General features: G+C 45.9%; 1 protein-coding gene across 1 annotated transcript; it reads right to left on the bottom strand.

Annotated features, from left to right (window-relative positions):
- Nucleotides 1–30: 30 nt before the first annotated feature.
- On the bottom strand, nucleotides 31–14,114 carry tnrc6c2 (trinucleotide repeat containing adaptor 6C2). Its single transcript, XM_029850174.1, has 17 exons — nucleotides 13,911–14,114; nucleotides 13,391–13,543; nucleotides 13,216–13,293; nucleotides 13,015–13,072; nucleotides 12,795–12,934; nucleotides 12,546–12,695; nucleotides 11,676–11,816; nucleotides 11,235–11,354; nucleotides 10,606–10,689; nucleotides 9,895–10,162; nucleotides 9,657–9,821; nucleotides 9,078–9,263; nucleotides 8,835–8,984; nucleotides 8,342–8,557; nucleotides 7,660–7,733; nucleotides 7,346–7,485; nucleotides 31–6,504 (listed from the first exon to the last, which is right to left on the bottom strand). The coding sequence occupies exons 1-17, from the start codon at nucleotides 14,031–14,033 to the stop codon at nucleotides 6,162–6,164; spliced, it is 2,589 nt and encodes an 862-aa protein (XP_029706034.1). The 5' UTR covers nucleotides 14,034–14,114; the 3' UTR covers nucleotides 31–6,161.
- Nucleotides 14,115–18,269: the final 4,155 nt, after the last annotated feature.

Below are 18,269 nucleotides of genomic sequence, written 5' to 3'. Positions count from 1 at the left end.
ACGGGGGGGAAAAAAAACAAAGAGACAAAATAACAGCCAAGAAAATTTGTCATTTATTAATAGAATCCGAAAGAAGCGCCATAATCCATGGACACATTTTTTTTCTGGTGCATGTCTTCAACAATCACATTCTATGAGGAGAAAACAGAACATTGAGAGCCACAACTTTGTATTTCAGTTACAGACATTTTTTTTTCCTTTTTTAAGAGTAAAGAGAAAGGCAAAGATCCCCCCCCCCCCTTAGAAAACACAGCCTTGAAAAGCCCCCCCCCCCCGGTCCGACCCACAGTGCTTTAGCAGAAGGATGAGCGCTCCTTGGTCAGGGATGACACAGCGAGGCCAGGCGATGAGATGATGGGGGGGGGGGGGGGGCGAGGACGACCCGACGTGGAACCCTGAACCCCAGAGCGCGAGTCCACAAACGCCCGCGGTTACAGCAGCTGGGTTTGGACTCTCCCCTCTCCCCTTTGTGCATAGATTGATTCTTAGAACCCCCCCCCCCCCGCCCCTGACTGAAGGTCTGTGACGTGTTGAGGAACTCTCGCCTGCGTCAGGTTGCAGCAGACACAGATGATTGACGACGCTCCTGAACTACCGGACCCAAACAGACGCCTCGCAAATGCTTCTTCCTGTAAAGCACCCCCCCCCCACCCCACCCCCCTCCCCTAACGATTGAACACGTAAAGCGCTCCGGACTTTAATTCAAACTTGATTCTCCGTCTTATTTGGTACAAACACGTTTTTGCTACAAACATCGTTTTGTTTGGAGGTCTTAATCGATTTCACACAAACGGAAATGTTGGGAGTCGGTATCTGGAAACCCGGGCCTTTCCTGAGACAACCCCCCCCCCCCCCCCCCCCCCCACCAAAAACCTTTTCCATCTCTTTGAATGTGCAAGATAGTGAGCAGAAGGCGCCGCACACGCTGAAACATGAGGCCGCTCCATCCCCGAGTTGTGAGAGTCGCAGGATCTCTTGGCTCCGCAGGGATTCTCCTCCTGCTCTGTTCTAAAGGACGAGCATCTCTCCGATTCCCTCACACCAATCAAATGCTTGTAAACGACAGGTGGGGTTTTTCAAAATAAAAGCACGCAAACGAGGCACCTCGAAATCGCCTCCCGCCTCCCTTTACAGGCGTCACTAGTCTTTCTACAGCTATCTATGGCCACAGTTGTTTTTTTTAATGGTTTTTACATTTTAGATATTTTTTTGACTTTTGTTTTTAACTTTTTTTTTGTTAGACTTTCTATTTTTTAGTTAATAGTTTAAACAAAATGGTGCAATACTGAATGCTAATCCTGGACAGGATTATTCCACAATAAAAGCCACTATAAGGTAGGTACATTTTACAGATAGAATGAAAACAAAAACACACATTTTTGAATGTCCTTGAGTAAACATGTACACATGAATTGTCACCGTCTCCCCTCCGCACTTTTGTCCATCTCCGATCAGCTGAGTGAGGGGTAGAAGACACTCAGTGCAACGTTAGAAGAGAACAACATCAGAATAAATGGGGGTTTTTCCTCCTTTTCTTCAACAGAACATTAAAAGACAAAATTTCAACACACTGAATTGAACATAAAACTCTTTCGCGCAGTCTCACATTTCAAGCATACGTCTTAGATAACATTTGCATTTTTTTTTTTGTACGATTTTGCAACTTAATACATTTTCATATTCTCTAAAAGCCCCAAATGTACCTGTCAGATGGAGAGAGAAACATCACTGACTTCACATTAAGTTATTGGCGTTCTATGATTCAAGTATTTATCTTCAATGTTTTTCCTTTTTGATATGTTTTGATTTTAAAACAATTGTGGTTAAAAAAAAAAGGAAAGAAAAATTCCACCAGTTGCGTTGGGCTTTTAGATAACAGGCTAATTAACAAACGAATGCACACACACAGTACGAGCTCGTCCACGTACTGCGAGGTGTCACCAGAACCAGAGCGTGCATATCGAACCCGAAGAAAGACGCAGCTTTCAATCAATCAAGTATCAGTTTACCCCCCCCCCCCCTTTTTCCTTCCATCATTACTTGCGGAGAAAAAAAAAATACATATTGCTCTTTTTTTTTCTTCCCTTCTTTCTGTTGTATCAACGGACAAAAACGAAACTTTCCGATCCAAAAAGAGGCGACACCACACAGCGTAATCACAGTATATATATATGTGTTTGTGGTGGATACATATACTGTCATGCAGAAGAGAGCTGTAGAGAGGAGAGCCTCTCGATGCTGGTGCAGCATGGGAAACCCCCTTCACCCTCAGGGTTCTCCAGTCAGTACAGGATGCTGGGAGGTCCTCGGCTATTGGGTCTGAGCTTGGATCAAGGCAGTTACAGAAACAGGCATTAGTGATTTTTGCTTGTGTGCTGCAGGACTGCGGGTCCTGAAAGGTAGCCTTTTTCCTGTTTTCTTCTGGTTTTTTTTTTTGTTTGTTTTGTTGTTTTTTTTCCTCTTTTTTTTTAAGACTTTTGTACCTCTTGAATTGTGCCCTCCCGTCCTGCCGATGCAGAGTGTGGAAGGTGAGGCTGATACAGTGGGCCCAAGCCTTCTGGGTCTGTGGAAATGTACAGTTCAGTGGGTCCGCTTTGAGCGGGACACAAACATTAAAAAATAATAATGACCATAAATACAGCATCCACAAAAAAAAGGCACCCCGGCCACCAGTCTGCTCCTTTAGGTGGGGGCAGCAGGGGCTGACGACCAGAGACGTTTCAGCTAGAAGTGCAGAGCTTTAACATATTATAGATCTTTTTTTTTTTTTTACTTAGATTTTTTTAAGCAGTTTTTTTTTAAAGATTTTTATGTCAAAGTTCATAAAAATGATGTTAAAATGCGATTTATTTTTGGTTTTAAAAAAATATGTACCCGGGATTACCCATCAACTGTGCACTGTAGCAAACCGGAACCCCCGACTTGGTAAAGATTTCCTCCTTAGCGTGGGGAAGTCCCCACAAAAGCATTAAAAAACAAAGCAAACAAAAACAGAAAACACGTCTCAGTTGCTGGAGGGTGTGATGCTGCCGCCTTTGTTTGACCCCTGCTGCCCCCCCCGCTGAACCCCCCCTTATCAAAGCTCCTCCTGGAAACACAGACGTTCTCTGGATGACGCGGTCGATTTTCAATCGGCACGTTACCTTGGCAACGGCTTCAATTCCAACCGCAACAACGGGGGCTGTCAACGGTAAAACCAATGAACTTTTGCCCAATTTAGCATGAGGTCTGTACACAAGGGGGTGCAGATGTGGCCCGTTGACCTTTACTCTCACAGGACAAAGGACAGATGTGGAGAGCGGCAGCTCCTACTTGTTATCATCAACTCCCCAACCCTGAGATCAAGCTGGACACGAGTGTCTTCAGCTCAGAGAAAAGGCTGACCTTGGATAGAGTTTGGACTTGGGAACATGACAGTGCTCCAGTGACCATTCTGAAGTGCTAACAGAAGTGCACGGTGGGGGGGGGCATCAAGTTAGGGTTGGCCAAGGTCTGGGAGGAGTGCTCATTCCCAAGTCAGGCTTGGCGTGCTGTAAAGGGCCCCAGCCTCTAGTCTTTTGCATAGAAAACAGATAGGAGGGCCTGTCGGTGTCTGGTTTGGGGGGGGGGGGGGCTACTGGGTCTACTGGGCTCAGGTGAGAGGAGAGGAGGAGGCAGCAGTCATAGCGTAGCAGCTAGGCAGAGGGAGGAGGGACAGTCCACAGGCAGGCGGAGCAGCTTGGAGCGACAAACACTCACATCCCCACCCGAGACGCCATCTCGCTTCCTTTTTTTTCGTAGTTTTTTTTCCTCTTTTACACATCTAAACGAAACCTGGAAGTACGACAGAATACTGACAAAAGTGGGGGCAGTTACGGACGAGACAATCAATAACGCTCGGCAGCGTCGATCGGCCTTTTGCATTCGATACACAGGATGAACCTACAGAGGCACCTCTGACCAAAGTGTTTCTGCACCCGGACGGCGAAGGGCCGGGTCAGCGGCCAGCGTCCGCAGAACAACAAACGCAAAGACAATTAAAAATAAAAATAAAAATAAAAATAAAAATAAGCAGACTGGCAAATTCCCAGAAATATGACTATTACATCTTCCAGCTAAAGTGTCAAAGAACGGAGGGCCGGGGGAGACGGCAGGGACAGCAGGGTCGAGCAATGGCGGACCCCAGCACCCCTAACCCCCCCCCCATCATTTTGGAAACGGCCAGTCTTGCAGGAGCTGCTTTTTCGGGTACTTCAGGCGGGTCAGACGGAGTGCGGGAGGAGGTGCTGCGCTGTGGGGCTCCTGCTCGACGCCCCAAGAGCCACAGACAAGAGGCACTCGGTAAGATGCTCCCCTCCCCAGTCAACTCCCACGGACCGAGCGAGCGGCGAGCGAGCGGCGAGCGCGGCGCCGCCGGTCCGGTGCCTCCAGACAGAAGGCAAACGTTTTGGAGTAACAGTGATATTCACTTCGATATTGTTCACAGAAGGGGGAAAAAAACAAACCAACAAAACAAACAAAAACATCGACTGCGTTTCTTCCTCCAAAGTCCAATGAAGAGTCTCAGTTTGGCTTCCCTTCGAACACCAGACACTTTCCCACGGTTACAGTACATGAGCAGGTTTTCCCCCTCATTCAGTGTTTTTTCCTGCTCTTTGCTGATTTATTGGATTGCGGTTGAAGCGATTTGCTCGTAATAAGTGCTATGATAAAACCCTTAGAAGTGATAAAAGTCTTAGTCTCTTGTGTTTGGACGGTGCCAAACACAAGGAACACTCGTAGGTCTACTGCATTAGGAGAAACCCCTCTTATTTGGTATTGTGCCAGTCGACCAGAACCATCCAATCCCACGAGCTGTGGATGGGTGTGGCTGTGGCGTGCAGAGAGGAAGTGTGCACGCCTGTGCGCTCAGAGTTCCACCCCACTACCTGCATGCACGGCTCAGCGGATGCAGCTTCCTTTTTGCAGAGTTTTTCTTCCCCGACAGTTTCAGGTGGGGGGGGGGGGGGGGGACTGGTGGTCTGGCGGGAATCCGGGGGTTAAGATTTAAAGTTCCAAAGTCTTGCTGCACTCAGTGAAAAGTGGGGGGGCGGGGGGGGGGGAGATTAAGAGATCCCAAAAGACAAAAGAGACGCTTGTTTGGACATCGAGGGGGGACGGAAGAAAAGTCATTAGTGTATATTGCACAATGTACCTGTCACGTGAAGGCGGAACTATGTTCATTTTGACTCAGATTCTGTACAATTGAAAAATAAATCATTAAAAAAAAAAAGTCAACAAAGCACCTCTGGGTTCCAAGCTTGAAGGTGACGGCAAAAAACAGGCGTGGCCCGCACACGAGAGCACGTTCAGCCGGGCTGATGAATGATCTTTCAGTTCGGATGTTGAGATATGAAAAGAAAGAAGAAGCAAAAACGTGATGGAAAATGATGATTGGTTGGGCTCAACGTATGGCCAGGCCTCCAGTGACGGCGCAAGTCAGCAGAAACGTCCTGTTCCACTGCTCCAGGGGTGAAACTGTGCAAGGTTTCATCCATTTCTTCAGTTAAAAAACAAACTTTCAAAAAAGAAAAAGGCTTTGGAAGGACCTGGGCCAGAGCACTTAAGGCTAATATTAGTGCTGAGAAACAAATGGTAACATATCGGTCAGTGGTAAAGGTCTTTGAACCACATCATTGGCCACAAACATGCTGGGAATGGTTGTTTACAAGTCTGATTTGGAGGGAAAAAGTCTTGGGTGGAAATTTTGATTGCTTCTACTAGAAACGCTTCGCACAGAATGTCTCGGTTGTTGGGAAAAAAAATCTAAAAATCGCTACCTTTTCTTTGTATTGTTTCCTTTCAGTTTGTTTTGAAATGTCTCATTTCAAAAATATCAAAAGAAGATAAAATGTTTTACTGGGGTTTTTTTTTGTTTGTTTAAAAAAAAAAAAAAAAAAGGACCCAACAACAGTAAACCAGAGCAAAAAAAGGCTGAACAGAAGGCCCGGAGTCTGCAGTCTGTGGTTGTGACCCTGCCTTTCTGATTCACGATTCACAGTTCAGAAAAGTCGAAATCATACTGATTATCACCACATTTGTTTGAGTTTCTGTTTCCTTTTTTCCACTGCACCTTCCACCGTTGGCCAACAGGAGGGAGGGTGGGTTGGTTGTTGCCCTGGCCCCAGTGTCATGACGCCACCCTACATGGACTCTCCACTCAGCAGATCTCCGGGCAGCAGGGTGTTGATCGGCGTGGGGCTCCCAATCACACGGGCATCTTCTCCGCTCGGAGGGCCCCACAGGCTGGAGTACTGGGGCACTCCACCCCAAAGAAGGTCTCCTCCGCTGGTCTTGCCTCCGCCGCCGCCGCTCCATTGGCCGATAGAGTGGGACTGCGCTGCTCCCATCCGGTTCTGATTGGATCCCTGGTTGGCCTGCCAGCTAGTGGTGTTTGCCCCCAGTGACTGGCCTTGTGCAAAGAAGCGGTTCACCTCCTCCTCCCCAGCAAACTCTGCCAGAATGGTGGTGTTTCCAAGTACACACCTTAAAAACACGAAGAGAAAATTTCAGGTGGGAGCGCGTACGTTTGTGCATGTATATAAGTAGTAACCACACCACTTCTGAAACAGCTGATTAACCATTAGTGGTTCGGTCTTATGAATATGTACAACATGGATTCGCATGTTTAATGGAACGTGGTGGGAGCCTAACTGCATTCTAGTCCAGCAGCGGCAAAACTAAAGGGGAAAAAAAGAAATCCCGTTTTATTTTTCTAATGAAGAAGGGTTGGGTGAAGGCGCATGGTAAACTGGTGGGCTTCAGTACACACAGGTTCAGAACCACTGGATTACATGAAATGTGGGTCAGATTAGATTAGGCAGGGTTTGCTTGACTCCCAGAAGAATATTAGTTACAAGTCATCCAGTTTCGATTCTACTTCATGTGATATTTTTATAGTTTTATATTTATATTGTTATATTCATATTCTATTTTTAATTTATTCTATTTTATTTTATTTCTTATTTTCTTATATTCTATTATCTTTAATAGGTTTGATGGGGGGAATGGTGGTGGGAAATTTTGTAGATGCTGTAGATCTTTGGAGATGCTAATTTCCCTGGTGGACACCCCCTAAAGGGATCAATAAAGTTATCTTGAATCTTGAATCTTGAATCTTGAATATTGCAACACATCTGACTGGGTCACGGCTGTAACGTCTGTCCCTGTGTGACTCCCCGGATCCAAAAATAACATCTGCACACATCCAGTCACACTTGTACAAAAACCTCAATGGGTTTTCCCCATTCAGTCCGGCTGATACTTCACTTAGAAAAAGGGAACAGGCTATTCAAACTGGATTTCTTCACTTTTGCTGAGGGCTTACATGTGCAGAGACTTTTGGGCCTTTGCGGATTCATCTTTGGAGCTGTATCGCACCACAGCGTTCCCCTGGGTCAAGTTGAGGTGGAATGTGATCAGGGGGCCGTGCTGCATGCACAGGGTCCGCAGAGTCGAACCGTCAATCTAGAGCAAAACAGAGGATTTTACATTCCTTTAAGTAAAGGTTTGACCCTGACTTTACTTTACTTTCACTGGAATAATCTTATTTGGTTCATATTTGGTCGCAGTCGGGAGACTATAATAAAGGTATTATAGCATGAGTAATGATGGTAGAGATAGTGATGGTTTCAAACATACTTGTGGGGTGAGATTCCTCAGTACCAGCCAACTACTGGTCCTGTTGGAGCTGTCGGTACTCCAGGTGGTTCCTTCTGCAAAAGAAACACAACTCTCGACTAAAAATACAAAGTCTTAGGTACCTAATTGGTTTTGGGATGTGGGTGCTTTAAGAAAACATCTTCACAGAAGTGAAGAAGAGTCAAGTTGACAGAGAAAAACCCAACGCTAGCGAAAGCACTGGGAGGAATTTGCCAGCAAAAAGCTGCAGAGGAAACTGTAACAGCCTCTCTGTTCGTGCTACATGTAAAAAGGTCAGAAATGCTGTTTTGATGGGGAACAGCCGGTAAACCTCAGGGTGTCAGTTTAGCGGGGCGTGTTCGTACAGACTCTGGTGAGCGCTACATGTTGCAGGCACGCAGCTGTGACCTTCACCACACTCGTGTATCTTCAGTCACGCCTGTGCGGGTGCTATGTGCGTCTCAACGATGTGGCTTTCACTATGAAAAAGGACGCCTCCCCGTTGAACATTTTTAGATTGCTTTCATCAGAAATAATTAATGTTGGAGAACTTTTATCATGAAGTCTAAATCTTGGTGTTTGTTATATCCTTGAATGGCTTACAGTTAAAAAAGTGCACATGTCAGGAGCAATTCAGGTGTTTCCCTTATAAATGCTTCATTATACAGATCAGAGCACTCACCAGAGGAGTAAGAACCATTCCAACCTGGAGCCAGGCCCAGAGAGTTGCCACTCCAAGTAGAAGAGGGCTTGCTGTTTGTGAGTCCTGGTGGCGGACGTGAAGGGGCTGTGGTGCTGCGTGGCCCCTGAGGAACTTTCCATAACTCGTGTGACAGAGAGGCTTGGCTCTGGGAGATGGGCCCCTGTGACCAGGTGGACTTCATATCGGACAGTTTACCTTTACGAGAAAATAGGACGGAGAAATGAGAAAAAGGGTACATAAACAAGGAGGCAACATTGCATTGACTCAGGCTCAGAATAAGACACCAGTTGCATCAGATAATTCATGGGCCCGTAACTAAATCAATAATAATTTGTGGCTCTAGGGCCACCAAAATACTCATCAAGTAAGGGTTTACATACATGTAAAAATGAGCTTTCAAAACAAAGTTGTTGACAGCAAAATTGTAAGGTTAGTCTTAGAGTAACATATGTGGCCTTGCCTCTGGTCCTACCTCCGTTCCTGTCCCGTAGGAGGTATCGATTAACGTCATGGATGTTGGTGTTGATGGTGGGACCGCTGGGGACGCTGCCAGGGGTCGCGTTGGGATCATTCTCTGGGTCGATGTTCTGAAGGCCCTTCCATGGCACACCTGGGCAGAATTCTGTCAAAAGACACTCACTCGGTGAAAACGTCTAGCAACGAGGGATTTAATTAGCATATTTCAATGTCGTCGTTATTTGAATCATGTCCTTACCTGGGGGCCAGTTAATGTTGGTCCCATTAGAGATCTTTTCATTGGGGCTCTTGCCCTGGCCCCAGCTGTCTGGGGGCACCAGGGGGCTGGTGGGAGACTCGGAACTTGACATTAGACTGTAAGGGCTGTAAGAGTCATCCAGCTGGGGTGGCTTCCCAGGAGGGCCCATAGAAGCAGATATGGCACCTAAATATGGGTGATAAGTAAACAGTTTAGTTCTAATTTCTAATTGAAGGAATAGAAATGAGCTTACTATTAAGTAAATTTACCAAAAAGAACATTAGTGCGTTCGGATATTTGCTACTTATGAGACTTATGTTGCTTTCAAGAAGAAGTTGCTTTCATGTTTTAATCCAAAAAGGTTTTTGGATAAAAGCATTTCTGCAAGTTTCACAGACGTACGAAAATGAATCCTCATTCTCTTCCTCCAAACACTTCTGCATCCCATAAAAACACACATTACATACATACTACTGCATAAGTGGCTCGTACTGGTAAAGCTAACCCATGTTTTCTTTCACTTGATCCACTCACTTTACTCTATAGTACAACCATTTAGTTTAATCACAATCAAAGTACCGTGCTTATTGAGGTTGTTTTCCAAGTTTGAGGAGTTGCCAGACAGGCTGTCCATGGAGTTGGAGTGTGTCCACTGGGACAGGCGGGATTGGGGTTGAGAGGGTTCCTTCAAGGATAAACCCCCAACCTCCATGCAATTGACATTCATGTTTGGATTCAGTCCAGCTGTTCACAAAAACAATGTGTTACCATGTGCACCATATTTATTGAACCGACGTTTGCCCCAGGTCAGACTTACAGAGAGGATAGGTGTTGTAGGCATTGGGCGAAGACGGCGGCTCTTTGGTGTGCAGTGAGTCGGCGAGGCCCGGGGCCTGATGGGAGCCTGTGAAGGGATCCAGGATTGATTTACTGGAGACAGGGCCACCGGAATGATGCAGACCAGCCGAGGAAGAAGAGGAGGAGGAATGAGAGGGAAGCTGCTGCTGCTTCATCAGCAGTGCCTGGTACAGCTGGCGCTGATGCTGCTGGATCTGCTGCTGCATGTTGGTGATTGTACGTGCAACCTGGATGAGAAGGAGCGACGCTGTAATGACTTGGTGAAAGACAAGCTGGCCATTGACACAGGAGTAAAGGATAAAGTGAATTAAAAAGGTTCACAAAGGAAAGGCGGGCCCTGAAACATGTTTGATAGAATATTGAGGAAAAAGTGACATAAACAAGGACGTGTTCACCGAGCCTTATGATGGTGGCGTGTGGAAAATAAAAAAGGAGAACAAACTCTCCGTCTCAGTCACAGAAACAGTCTGTTATTCAACAACGAGCAAACTGTGGTCATGGCAACATTTTGAAGCTTGAGCAATTCACGCGCTTACATCATGCGGTTGTTGTTGTCACATGAGATGTTAAGGCATGTTTTGTGAGGAAAAGAAGTCACCTTTTACCAGCACCCACATGGAATCACACTCATGGTCACACATTTTGCACATGCTGTGATGTGTTGACTCACTTGCTGCTCTTGTTGTCGAATGGGGCCAGAAACATTGCGTTGCGCCTGCATCATTTGCTGCTGGATTTGTAAACGCTGGTACGCCTAGTTTATAAAATCCACAAAGACAGGACAACGATTAATACAAGACATGGGCAGAGGGGAAAATTTTTAATTATAATGGGTGTTCGTATGTTTGTCCATTAGATGGCGGTGTTGCCACAAGCGTTAACATTTGTTGCTAGTAATGACGGCTAATGTAAGATTAGCCTGTAATAAAGTTCATTTTGTTCCTGGAGAAGCCTTGCACTGAATTCCTACATTTATTGTGCGGTAATCTAATTGTAACATGTATTTGTTACATGTTTTAATGCATTTTTCTGATTTAGAAAAAAAATTATGTCTGAATTTTTGGGGGCTTGGAACGGATTAGGGCATTTACATGGAAAACACGTCTCTACTTACATAATGTTCAGGTTACGGAACAACTTCCGGAGCCAATTAATTTCGTAAGTAGAGGTTCCACTGTATATATTTCTTGTTGAAATGCGAGTGTGAATGGTTGATTGCTTTATATGCTAATCCTGCAATGAGCTGGCAACTTGTGCCATCTACTCCTGAAACGGAATGAAACTGGGACTTGGACTCACCACTTGCAGTTGCTGAAGTTGGTACAAAAGAGTCATTTGTTGAGGGTTTATTGGTGAGGTTAAAAGTGCAGGATTCAGACCAATGTTTTTTGCTGCAAACTGCAAAAGCTGTGCTTGGACCTGGGGGTAGAGCGGAACCAGGAAGAATATGAAGTCATGAAGAGGACACAAAAACAAAAACAGTTGCACAAGATCAACAAAAGAGGAAGCCGACCAAAGGTCTGACACTTGTGGTGGAAATTACCACAAGGCCTCGTGAGAAAGAGACAAAATATTTCACTTTTTGTCTTTCGGTGAGTTCAGCCACATTTATAATAATATAACTAGTCAGAAAATATATTCTTACACCTGTGACTCAAACGATACTTTAAAAAAATTGTTAAGCTACAACAGGACAAACGGACAAAAGTTTAAGCGCAAATGCAAAATAAATTCATCTACCTGAGGGGAGAGAAACTGAGGCACTTGAGCACGTAGACTAGGCTGGGAGGAGCTGAGAGGTGGCACTGGTGGCTGAGGAGGCTGCTGCTGCATGGCCCGGGTTTGTGCGGCTCCACTACTGCCAAACATTCCACTCGGTATCTGAAGGAAAGCGTGTAAAAAAACAAGCATTGGTATTGTTCTAAAGTTTTATTACTAGTCAAGCTATCGACGTTGTTTTCTTCCTGAGCCACTATTAACAAAATAAAATAAAATCTAAAGTACAACACACGAGTGCTCAACATGGGTTTGTTTAACGCACCAATGAGTGCACATTAATGTCAAAGGCTACTCAAATATTCACAATATTCCTATCCACATAATAGCTGATAAATATTATATCACAGCTAAGTGATCACCTACATCAGCTGTCTGTTACAGGGCAGCTTCATACACATCTCTACAATGTGATCTTTGTAGTTGGAGCAAACCTAAAGAGCTCTTCACAATGTCTTTATTTGCACTTCAAGGACACACTGTAGTTGTTCTGGGCCACAGCTGCCTCAGGGGAGGTTATTTGATCAACAACTATTTGATTTCAATGAACACTTCAGGCAAGGTCATGCATGTACAAAACAACTAAAAGTGGACATTTGAGCAGTTCTGTGGAGACTAATCTTTTCCAATGGGAACCAATTGTCCATCCATCCATCCATCTTCCACTTTAAACTAGCCAATTCAGCTATCGCCCAGATACATGTCATTGGACAGTGGGAGGGAGCCGGAGCACTCGGAGAGAAAACAGAGGCAGTTGGGGAACGGGCAACCTCCATACAGAACCGCCTGTGGCTCCCAGGGGGACTCGTACATTCTGCATAGATGATGTGTTACCTGCTGTCTGTTGTTCAAGTTTTGCATGGCCAGCCCCGTGTTGCCCTGTCCCAGACCCTGCCCAGAAAGGCTACTGTTGACCAGGGGGAGCTTCAGGCTGGGGGAAGGCAGAAATGGTGATGGGGGGGCATCGTCTGACAAGACACCATCCTGAAAATGAGGAAAAAAGTTTGGTTGTGGAGGGCCAAAATTCTATGCTGAAGACCTTTCTAATTGTCCTTTAAAATGGACTGAAGTTTAATGTCTTACCTTGTCAAGAAAGGTGCGGTCAGAGGGATCTTTGGAGAGTGCAGAGGGCCGGCACACAATGGGCTTGTTCATGCCGTTACTGTAATCAGACATGCCCATTCCACGCTTGTCCAGGTCCATCTTCTTCTCCAACAGAGCGCCTTAACAGGGAACGTGAAGACATTAGTAAAAAAACAGCATTGGATACAATGGACACTTAAAAGTACTGATGGGAACATACTCATGGCCTGATCGAGGTTCATATTGTTGCTCTTCAGAGCCTCCTCAGCAGGGTCTCTCTGTAACAGATGGGACAACAGAAGCTTTTCAGGGACCATTTGACTGCATGCATCATCGACTTTATGGAGACCGAGACGTTCAGCTTTCAGTTAAACAGCAAAATATAAAAGAAATAACAAATATCCATCGTGTTTTCACATACCGGAAAGCCCATGTCAGTCAACTGTTTGATGAGACGGTTCATAATCCAAACCTCATCTGGCTTGTTGCCAAGCTTATTCTGTGAAAGCACAATCAAAACGCACAATGTTTTCAAATGAAAGAGATTTACAGCATCGAGGCCTGTCACTATCTAAAGTCAGGGCATGTTTTCTGACCTTGTTTTGGGATCTTCTTGGGTCCATTACCCCAGGAATTGCAAGAAGAGCTGCTCTCCTGGGAGGTGGGGCTATTCCACATATCCCCATCTTCTGCATCCCAGTGGCCCATATCTTCTCCATTTCCCCAGCTATCTTGCATAGGTTTGGGTCCTAAGAAAAAGTTCACAGAAAGAAAAAGAAAATGTAAGAAATGTTAAGATTACAAATGCCCGAGATGAGCTGTAGGCGTTCTCAAAAACAACTGCAGGAGGGCAGTTTTCTATGTGACCACTTGGTGTCGCTGTTGGCCTTGACAGAAGGGGAGCTCTGAATTTCAAACATAGCACAGAGGATTAAAAAAGGAAAATAAAAAAGATTTACTGAAGTGTGGAATTTCTTTGACTGTAGCTCTAAAATAATCTAAACTGGCATGAAATGTAGATATTTATGTCGACACAACCCACAGATGTGTGCGGTTGCTTTGATAAAGAAAGTGTTTGCAATTTGAAAGCTGATAAGATCTTATCTTAAATGATACCTGGCTTGCAAGGTGCAGATGCTGGGGGTCCATTGGTGCGCCCATACAGTCCAGAAGGCTCATGGCAACCGTCTCCCCATCCTGCCACTCCCCCAGTGGGCTTGCCCCAGGCCGAAGTGCCATTGTCCACAGTTGATGTGGGAGACGCTGCTTCACCCCAAGCAGGTTCTGACTTAGAATGGACACTAGGAAGCTCCCCCCATCCTGTAAAATACATATCAATTAAATAATGTCCAATGTGAAAGCAGATTCTAATAATCCAAAAAGATATCACTGGTTTAAGTTTGGAATTTATCTCTGTTACACTGTTGTCAGGCCTTTATTCTGAGCTACTGTAGTGTGACATTAATAAAAGACTAATTCTAAACTTGTCTGCTCTGCTACAGTGAATATATAAAGACTGCTTTCAAGCATGTTTTATCCTGAAAGGAACCCCTTAGAAAAAAATAAGAGTGAGAATGAGCTATTGAGAGGCTACCTATTCAATTTGAACTACAAATGATCCCCTATTAGGTGTACATGCATTAAATTTCTCACTCACTTTCACATTTTTTGTTTAAAACTAAATAAAAGAAAGGACTCTTCCTAATGCACTTTTCCTCTGTCATTTTTTTTTAATACTCTTAATCTTTCCACCTCGAAATAAAACACTTATGTTTATTCTATAACATCAACTTGGGTCCTAAACATGGACCATTTGGGATTCGTTTTCATTGCTGCAACAATGTACCTGGGTTAGAGTGGGACGGTCTTCCTTGTGGGCCTGCGCTTGGGTTGCCATTGTGAGGTGAACCATTGTTGTTTCCGTGATGCTGCAGGTGATTGGGAGGTTGGCAGTGTTGGGGATGTTGGTGCATGTGGTGAGAGAGATGGTGATTGTTTCCAGGGGTGATAGAGTGATTGTTATTACTGTTGGGGAGAATCACTCCACTATTCTTGCTGGGAGGTGGGCCATTGTTGCCTGGGTTATTGTTGGGATTATTACGATCCCACATGTTGACAGTCTTGTTGTAAGCAGTGGGATCGCCCCACGTGGATGTTCCATCGTCAATCTCCATTTTCCTACGAATAGAGGGTGGAGAGGGTTCTTCCCAGCCTGTGGGTTCAACGCCCTGATCGGGTTTGCCGGCAATGCCCCAGCTAGATGCATTCTGCTTTACAGAGCTTGGGCCACCCCAGGAACCAATGCTGCCACCTCCTCCGCTGCCAGTACTGCTGCCACTACTACTTTCTTGGGGTTTGGAAGAGCCCCAGCCTCCCTGCACTACACCGTTGACACGTGGGGTCTCGCCCCAACTGTTTTTATTAACTGTAGGGGGAGGCTTACCCCAGCCTCCACCTCTGTTTCCACCTCTGGGGCTTTCCTTCCACCCACTTCCTCCATCTTCCCACATGGTAGTGGAGGAGCCGTTGTCCTTGATGTCTGCTTCTCCCCAATCTCCTGTGGTCGAGCCATTAGAGCTGCCTTTAATGTTGCTCCAACTGTGAGAACTTTTAGGGTCATCTCCCCAGCTATTATGCTGACTTTTCATCACATTATTGTCCCAGTTGGGCGTCTTGTCCTCTGAACCCCAGGTTGGTGAACCTCCATTTCTAGGACCATTGTTTGGTGAAGGGTCCACCCAGCCACCGCTGCTGCTATTTGTTTTGTTAAGTGACTGTGGGGGCTCCTGCCACCCTGACCCGCTCTGTCTTGGATGTGTTGGTGGGGCTCCCCAGCTGGACGACGATGATCCTCCATTGTCACTTTTCCCCCCAGACCCAGGCCTTTGATTGGGAACCATATTCAAGTTGATGGTACCTCCACTGGTTGATGAGGTGGCACTATTAGAACTTGAGCCACCCAAGGTGTCTGAGCTACTGGTGCTCTTTCCATCATCAGAGTTGACTTCTTCCATCTCCCATACAGTATGTTGTCGAATGGGGGTCTGTCCCCAGCCCGTGTTACACAGAACTCTTGGGTCCAAGTCCTGACGGGGTAGCAAAGGGGTTAACTCCATGCGAGAAGACCTGTCTCTCTGAGAGGTGATGGGATCTTCACTGCTGTCACCACTACCTTCACTTGCCGGGGCTGTTCCAGGCTGTTGGCCCCATGAGCCAATCTGTTGGTCTTGGCCTGAACCAGAGCTGCCAGCATCTCCTACGTCCCATGCTTTAGATGCATCTCCAGAGGGCTTTCCCCACTCGCTCCAGCCGCCACTTCCACAACTCCCTCCGCCGCTGCCTTGTCGACCCCAGGCGCAATGGCCTCCAGAGGAAGTTGTGTCCCAGCCCGAGTCCTTGGCAGAGTCAGCTGCCTTGGCTTCTCCGCCTCCCCATATAGAGCTTCCTGCCGTGTCCCCATTAAGCTGGGATGATTCAGTGGGTGACTGGCCTCCCCAACCAGTTAACCCATGTATAGGGCTCATAGGCTCCTGAGCTTGCTGCTTTTGATTAGCGTGGTTTGGTCCATCAGTGTTAGCAGGTTCCATATTAAAGGACAAGTTTGTTTTTGCTGAAGAGTGCTGTTGATCATTCTCATTAGCATTTACTATGCCAACCCAGCTTCCGGCACCATTATCAGGACCTCCAATGCTCCCTTTTATAATGTTGCCATTTCCATTAATACCCGGCGGAAGGGATGGAGTGCTCGATGTGCCATTTGAGCCAACAATGCCACCTCCGCCAACTTCATGGCCCAGGGCAGGCCAGGCAGATGGGTTGGCATTAGGGTTGAGGTTCAGGTTAAAATTGGGAGAGCCCCAGTTACTTGATGCTCCTACCCGACTACTATTTACACCATCCTGTTTACCATCGGAGCCCCAGCCTCTATTACTGGTTAATACGTTGGCTGATCCCGGTCCCGTCATGTTATTATTTGCTTTGAGAGAGATGTAGTGGGCCTGTTGGCCTGCAGCACCTGTTGCCATACTCAGGGAACTACTACTACTACAGGTGGTGGTGACAGCACTTGTGTCTTGGTTAGAGCTAGCTGAGCCCACGGGGCATTCTGGGACTGCTGGATGGTTGAGATCACTGCTGCGGCTGATGGATGGCCAAGCTTCTGTGTCACTTCGGTCAATAATCACTTTGTCCCAGCTGTTGGCACTGGAGGGGCTGTCAACTGGTAAAGAGGCGCCCCAGTGAGAGGTCTCATACAGGCCAACTGGGCCACTCTGGATGGATATGTCTAAAAGAAGAAGGAAAGGGAGAGAGTAAGACAATGGGGAAATCTTAAACCAAAAAAATAAATAAAACAATGCAGCAATACAAAATTATATGTCATGCGTGGGAGGTGGATATGATGCGTGGGATAAGAGCAGATTTGTTTTGCAGAAAAATAAAGGAATAATATAAATGTGATAAAATGGTGCGACAGGGATTTATCAAAGAATGGGGAGAGGGTTAGGGGATGCATGTATGTAAGGAAATGCATTGTTTTAGAGTAGGAAGAACCAGGAAGTGCAGATATGTTAGCCCTCTGGACCAATTTTGTTTTCTTGGTTGAATAATGCTAGCCATCAGACATAGTGGGGATAATCTTCCACGCTTGCACATTTTAGAACCCAACACATAATCAGGATGCACAACCAAGCGTGCCACTTGTCATATCAGATATGATCATATCCATATATTTCTACCCTGGTGCAGTCATCCACATAGAAACTGGAAGATGGAGGCAGGCTTCTTATTTACTCATCTTTCTTCCTGCCTCACTTACTTCTCACTTCAACTTCCTATTTCAGTTCCACTAACTCATCTAGTTTTGCCCCTCACATCTTTCTCTTTCTCTCCAATAGATTCCAGACATTAAACCTCAGTGTTACTTGTCCTTTTCTGGTCTCATCTCGCTGCACCTCCTCCTCAGACTTTAATTTCTCCCTTTTCCTCTCTCTGCTCTTCTGTAACACCCAGCGGTGAGAGGCCAATCCGTCTCCATCGTGTCTTCGCCGGTCGCGGCTGTGAAGGGAAGCCCAAGTGGAACGCTGCTCATTTATTGGAATGAAACCAGCATGGCTTCTCATCCATCACTCCCTATGCTCCACTGAGCCCATTCCTCCAACCGCAATGGACTAAGAAAGCAGATTTAACTATTGCTGTCCATACATTGGTCTGTTGGCTTCTCACCTCTAGAAGTCCAAAACAATGCGTGTATGCACGCTAGCCAAAATAACAACAGATGAATGTGTGTTCACCTTGTCCTAATACCTATAACATTTGCATGTGATTGCAAAATTCAGTGCTTTCTGAAATGATTATTGATACAAAAACGGTATCACACAGAAGCAATTTCATTCGCTACAAAATGATCCTATCAGAATAGGAACTAATAATAGACTATTTTATGCAGTAAAGGGGTAATCAATCAGAGAGAGGCAG

Source organism: Takifugu rubripes, chromosome 17 (genome assembly GCF_901000725.2).
Source record: "Takifugu rubripes chromosome 17, fTakRub1.2, whole genome shotgun sequence".
NCBI classification, from domain to species: domain Eukaryota; kingdom Metazoa; phylum Chordata; class Actinopteri; order Tetraodontiformes; family Tetraodontidae; genus Takifugu; species Takifugu rubripes.
Note: the sequence above shows the minus strand (reverse complement) of the source record. Positions and strands in the feature narration are given on the sequence as shown.

Coding starts and splice junctions, on each gene's coding strand:
- tnrc6c2 (XM_029850174.1), bottom strand. CDS start 14,033: ATGGCACTTCGGCCTGGGGCAAGCCCACTGGGGGAGTGGCAGGATGGG. Junction 12,935..13,014: donor GAACCTCGATCAGGCCATGA/GTATGTTCCCAT, acceptor TTCCCTGTTAAG/GCGCTCTGTTGGAGAAGAAG. Junction 7,486..7,659: donor TGAGGAATCTCACCCCACAA/GTATGTTTGAAA, acceptor GTTTTGCTCTAG/ATTGACGGTTCGACTCTGCG.